Below are 6,000 nucleotides of genomic sequence, written 5' to 3' on the forward strand. Positions count from 1 at the left end.
AAAAAAAAAAAAAAAAAAAAATTTTTTTTTAATATATGTCTGACGCGTGGCTGCCAAAATTTGGCAGCCACATAGCAGGACTCGAGTTACATATACAAACTTAATAGTTGATTCATCTCTTCACTATATGGAGATAAGTGAAAAATGGGATGTAGAATAATTTTTATAATTTATTTTAAAATAAACGTTGTCTAAGGAGGCCTTAAAATTTTTTGTTTTTACTATTTACATGAATTTGTAAAACAAAATATATCTGCATTGTTGAGTTATCTCACATCGGTTATGAAAGGAGTTTGTAGTTAGTTTATAAGTGTGAGAAAAAAGCATCATCTCTTAAGCTAGTTTTTTGAGTTGAGAAATGCCTAAGACTACCCATCATTAGTATTAGAGCTCAGGTTCAACCAACAAGTTTCAGTCCAACAGTCCACAAGAAAAATGAATTATTTATGCTCTGATTTAGACTAACTTTTGAAGTTGAGATATGCCTAAAATCACCCATCATGCATTGTATTTCATTGCAGTGAAAAGATGAGGTGCAAGTCAATGTCGACATTTCTTACCCTAACTTTTTCACCCGTAACCCTCTTTGGATTCAAGTTGTGGAAGATTCGTTTTTTTTTTTAAAAAAAAATTTATTTTATTTTTATTCATAGAAATAAGAAAAAGGGAAGAACAAACAAAAAACACAAATTATAAAGGAAGGTCTCTGTCACTCCTAATCCTAAACGAAAAAAGAAAAGGAGAATTGTCAGGAATATTTCCAAACACTAGATGAAAAGCGATTCATTTAGCAATTGAGTATGCCCAAAAATTGAGACCTTAAAATCAATCCAAAATGAAATAAAAGAGAACTGATAATGGCACTCGCTAATAATTAAAACACACGGCCAATTTGTGAAGATTTTACTTTAGTTGAGAGCTAGAATAGGGAGGAAGGAGTCACTTAAAACAAGATGGAAAGCAGCCAAGATGACGGAAGGAGTCACTTCTTTCTTTCTTTCTTTCTTTCTTTTTTTATTTTTTATTTTTTTTATTCATACAAGGGAAATAAGGAAAAGTGAAGAACAAACAAAAAACAAAAATTATAAAGAAAAGTCTCTATCACTTTTAATCCTAAAAGAAAAAAGAAAATGAGAATTATCGAGAATGTTTCTAAATACTAAATAAAAAGCGACCCATTTAGCAATTGAGTATACCCAAAAATTGAGACCTTCATAGCAGTTCAAAATGAAATAAAAGAGAACTGATAATGGCAGTTACTAATAATTAAAACACACGGCCAATTTGTGAAGATTTTACTTTAGTTGAGAGATAGGAAAGGGAGGAAGGAGCCACTTAATACAATATGGAAAGCAGCCATGAAGATTCGGTATGCTTGAATGACAAGTTTTTGTGCAATCATTTTCGCTTTCAATGTGGCTTCAACTCTACAAAAGAATCAATAAAGTATTTCGTTGAAAGCACCGCGCACAACATTTGAGGGTGGAAACTTTGTTTGAAAAAAAAATGACATTTTGTGGTCCTGTCGGTCGATATTTCGAAATTTCCAGGAAATGGAAGTTAACATTTTTAGTAATGTTAAGTGCCTTTTTTTATCATCTTAATTTTTTAAAAAAATTAATGTAATTTTTAAAATTATTATTAAATTTTAAATAAATCATACTTGAATTTTGATTTAATAATAATTTTAAAAGTCACATCAGTTTTAGAATAATTTTAAGAGGATAAAAAAGATGGTACTTAGGCAAAATATTAATTAATTTCTTTAAATTCCAATTTGTTTATTTATTTTTTACCTTCTTGAATAGCAATTTATGTCATCATTTTGTCCACATCTTTCAATGACATTATCCTTTTTTTCTTTTTCTTTTTAAAATAATACTATTTTTATGGTAAAATGTTTAAATTGTGCTTAATTAAATAGAATATAGTAAAATTGACGAAACATTAAATTGATAGATTTTGAAATGAAAAAATAATAATTAATTTAAATTTAAATACTTATTTTAACTTAAAAACATAGTATTGTTAATTGTGACAAACTATCACATGACTAAAAAGAGTAATACATATTTCTCTTCATATATGTAAAATGTGGCTAGTTTTAAATATTTTTTTATACCTTTTTTTTTTTAGTGATTTATACGAAAAATTAATTGGTTTTAAAAAATAATATAAATAAGTATGAAGAATTTTATTATTAAATTTAAAATTAAGAGAGAAAAAAATAAAAAATAGAATAAAAATAAACTAAGGTTATGTGAGACAATGGCATAATGTAATTACGGACACGAAAGCGGTATTCTCGTACTTGCAACTCCAACTGTTTCCTAAAATCTTGTACGTGGCAGCCTTTGCGGGGATGCGATAAAGGTTGTTAGACAAACCGGCGAAACGGCCTCCAACTTTCGTCGGTTTGCGCTGTCCACATCGTTCCAGCCGTTAGATGAGAATCCCAACCATGTATTGCCCACACAACCTATGGTCAGATAAACCATGGTTAGCTTAACCAACCCAACACCGAAAACCCCAAACCACCCAGAACTTCCCGCTATTTACCATACACCCCATCATTTTCTATCTATAAATCCAGCCTTTGAGACTCGTTAGGTTTGCCAAACCAACCGGCCTAGGGGCCTCTTACAAAAAATAAAGGAAAAAAAAAGTCTTTTCTCTCTCTCTCTCTCGATCTTTCTCACAGCAATGGCAACCTCGTCGTCTAGAACCAGATCTAGCGGACCGGTGCTGCGCTCGCTCTCACCGTCCGGTAGATACTGCTCATCCACAACATCAAACACGTCCTTCTCATCCACCTCATCAGCCTTCGCTTCCTCCACAAGCTCCAGCTTCACTTCCCCTAGCTCCACTTTCTTCCACCACGAACTTCACCGTCATCACCACAGAAGCCACCATCACCACCAGAGATCGGCTTCTCCAACGCGTGTCAACCTCTACACCACCGTTCCGCTCTCCACCTCCGTCCGATTCTCCATCGACCACCGTTCCATCTCCCCCAACAGTAGCCAGGTCATCAAGAGCCACCGCAGCCCGATCTCCATGCCCAAGAAGAAGTGTACGTGCTCGCCGACGTCGCACCCGGGGTCCTTTCGCTGCAGCCTCCACAAAAACGCCTCTCACCATGGCAACGGAGGCAACCATGAGGGCTCATATCCTTCCAACCGGCTCAACATGCGCAGATCGGCTATGAAGAACTCGCTGGTTCGGATCGGTGGCGTGGAGGGTGAGTGGGTCAAGCGAGCCTTAACAGCCCTGATCCGGCCCTCGTCGCACAACCTCCGGAGAAGAGCCGATTTCCAGCCCACTCCGAGCCGGCTCTGCATCATGTCCAAGGCCGAGGATAGCTGATTTTCCATTTTCCGGTGCGCACAGGTTGGTCCATGTTTTCTGAATTTTCTGGTGTCAGACTCCGGCGAGGTAGTCAGAATCCGACCCAGTAGTTTGCTTAAGGGAGTCATCTGCAACGAGTTTGATCAGCGCGGCGCGGCGCAGTAACCTAGTCATCTCGGGTGATTCCGACTCGGCGAGTTTGGTACTTGGGAGTCGCCTCGAAACCGTATATTCTTTTTGGAACGGCACTGAAGAGAAAAATTCCTTTGTACATATCATTTGCGCTACTATGGAAGGAGAAATTTTGGGACCGATCTCATTTCACTAGCAAAAATTAGTATAATTAAAAATCATAATCACTACCAAATTTGAGATTAATTTGGGATTTAATCATCTGATTAAAACTGGCAGCTAAGACCGGTTTGGTTTGGTTTGGTTTGGTTTGTGCCATTGTTGGATGAGACGTGTAATCGTTTTCCTTCCATTTGTTATTCACAGCGTTGGGGTTCCCGTTATGCTTGCCGTCGTCGAGCCTGTTTCGTGTTGAGACCGTTTCGTTCGTCGTCTCCGTTTATCACCGTCCGTTCAGTTAAGTTACGTGCGCCGTCCACCTCGCCGTTATCAGGTTGCGTTGCTTTCGGTTCGAGGTATTTATTATTATTCTTTCTTTGCCTTTACTTTTTTATTTTTCTTTTTATGTATTTTTTACTTGTTAATTTGCGTGATTTCCGTTTGTTCTGTTGCAGGTGTGACGTCACTGTCTTGGATTCCGGACTTTGGAATAAGTGAAAAATTGAAATCCTGACCGTTGCAGTGGAAAATGGAGGCCAATTCATGAACCTTCTGCAAGACTTTTTCTAAGGAAAAAAACCAAACTTAATAATGCAAGTTGACCGTTGGAAAAATTAAAATAGAAATATCAGAAAATTATGCCAGATAATTCATGACTTCTCTGCACGGAGAAAGGAAGCTTGATTTATAAAAAATAAATACAATTTACAAAAGAAAAAAAAAATCCAGAAAATAATTATATGATATCACCGACTATAAAGATATGTGATAAAGAAGAAGCGTGCTTTTCATGGTCCCCATGACACCCGACACCCGCGATGATGATGATATGTGAACTGCGAAGAAGTAGAGAAAAAGGAGAGAAAGGGATGGAATTGGATTTTTCCTTTTTCCTAAGCAAATGGAGTTGCTAAATACTCAACTAGGTGAGAAATCTATTGGTGAAAATAATTTTGCAAAAAACAAGAAAGAGAATAAGAAAACTTTTTGGGATGACAGATGAATATATATAATTGGGTCGTACATATTAAACAATTGTTTCATCATTTTAGGTATGCCTATATATATATATATATATTTTAAAAAAGAGTTGAAAAAAATAGAGAGTTGGACAGATGGCTCCATCTTGCAAGAAATAACATTAAATTAGAAGGACAAATAACTTAATGTCAAAGAAATTGATTGAGAGAGAGGACAATTGTCAGCATTAAATTGAAACTACATTCACCAAAAAAAAAAAAGTACTTTCCAATCAATATACTCTTCTAATGAAATTTCCCTTGGAAAAGTCTTTTTTAGTGAGAAATAGTTGATGAAAAAAAACAAAAAACAAAAAGGTTGACAATGATGAGTATATATTTGAGATAATAATGATGAGCATTTGAAAAGAGAAGTAACTTGTAAAAGAGGAAAATTACAACTGTATTTACCTTTTCCTCAACCAGAATAAAGAGGTAGGTAATAATTAGATAAACGAATTTAAGAAACTAGAAAAAGTATTTACTTTATTAGTGGAAAATTGTCCACGACAACTCATTTTTCCCCTATTAAAATCATAATCAATTACTAGGGCAGCTGGACAATTGATAACGACCAGTTTTACTTCCTTTTTTTTTTTTTATTAACATAAACGGGTCATAAATAGATCAAATTTATTAAATAAAATAAACGTGTCTGACGAGTCACTTATGGGTTGACCCACCAAAAATAAAATAAATTGGTCAACCTGTTTGACACAAACCTATTAAGAGTAAACCCAAATCAATAATTTCGTATCGAGTTTGCAGGTCGTGTCAAAATTGTCAACCCTAATTAAGAGTAACAGTAGCATTTCTCGATTCAAACCGTTGCAAAAATTGACCTTATTTCTTTCCTACTTAATCAACATTGTACAAATTTTTATAAATTTAATGGTGTAAATAGTATCACATCTACGTAGATTCTTTAAATTGAAAAACACTGTCAATTTTAAAAGGGTAAACTATAATTTTTTCTTCTTTGAAATCTAATTTTTACCTTGGAATTGGAAATTTTATGGCCTCTCAAATTGGAGGATTAACGGGAGGCGAAGAAGGGACAAAAGATTTTGCAGAGTGGGAATTGGGATGCCCATGTGGCATCACATGTGGTGTCTGATAGCAAACTTATAGGAAAAGAATGTGACGCTGGGAAAAAAGAATGCAAAGAAGGTTGGTGGATGGAGATCCCCACACGACACAGGCCGCTCCACCCCTCATTTGAATGTTACCTTTACTCGACATCATGTGAGTCGTGACCGTGCAGTAGGGGACCGACGGGGATAAGAATGTCTTTTTCCTATGAGTAAAGCTACAATGCAACCGGTCCCATTGTACAACTGCC

At 35.6% G+C, this 6,000-nt stretch overlaps 1 protein-coding gene across 1 annotated transcript; it reads left to right on the plus strand.

Annotated features, from left to right (window-relative positions):
• The first annotated feature begins 2,625 nt into the window (after positions 1 to 2,625).
• Positions 2,626 to 3,660, plus strand: LOC132189810 (serine-rich protein-like protein). Its single transcript, XM_059604605.2, has one exon. The coding sequence runs from the start codon at positions 2,704 to 2,706 to the stop codon at positions 3,364 to 3,366; it is 663 nt and encodes a 220-aa protein (XP_059460588.1). The 5' UTR covers positions 2,626 to 2,703; the 3' UTR covers positions 3,367 to 3,660.
• The last annotated feature ends 2,340 nt before the right edge of the window (positions 3,661 to 6,000 follow it).

This window comes from Corylus avellana, chromosome 9, assembly GCF_965113065.1.
Source record: "Corylus avellana chromosome 9, dhCorAvel1.hap1.2, whole genome shotgun sequence".
In the NCBI taxonomy this organism is placed as follows: domain Eukaryota; kingdom Viridiplantae; phylum Streptophyta; class Magnoliopsida; order Fagales; family Betulaceae; genus Corylus; species Corylus avellana.

Coding starts and splice junctions, on each gene's coding strand:
- LOC132189810 (XM_059604605.2), top strand. CDS start 2,704: ATGGCAACCTCGTCGTCTAGAACCAGATCTAGCGGACCGGTGCTGCGC.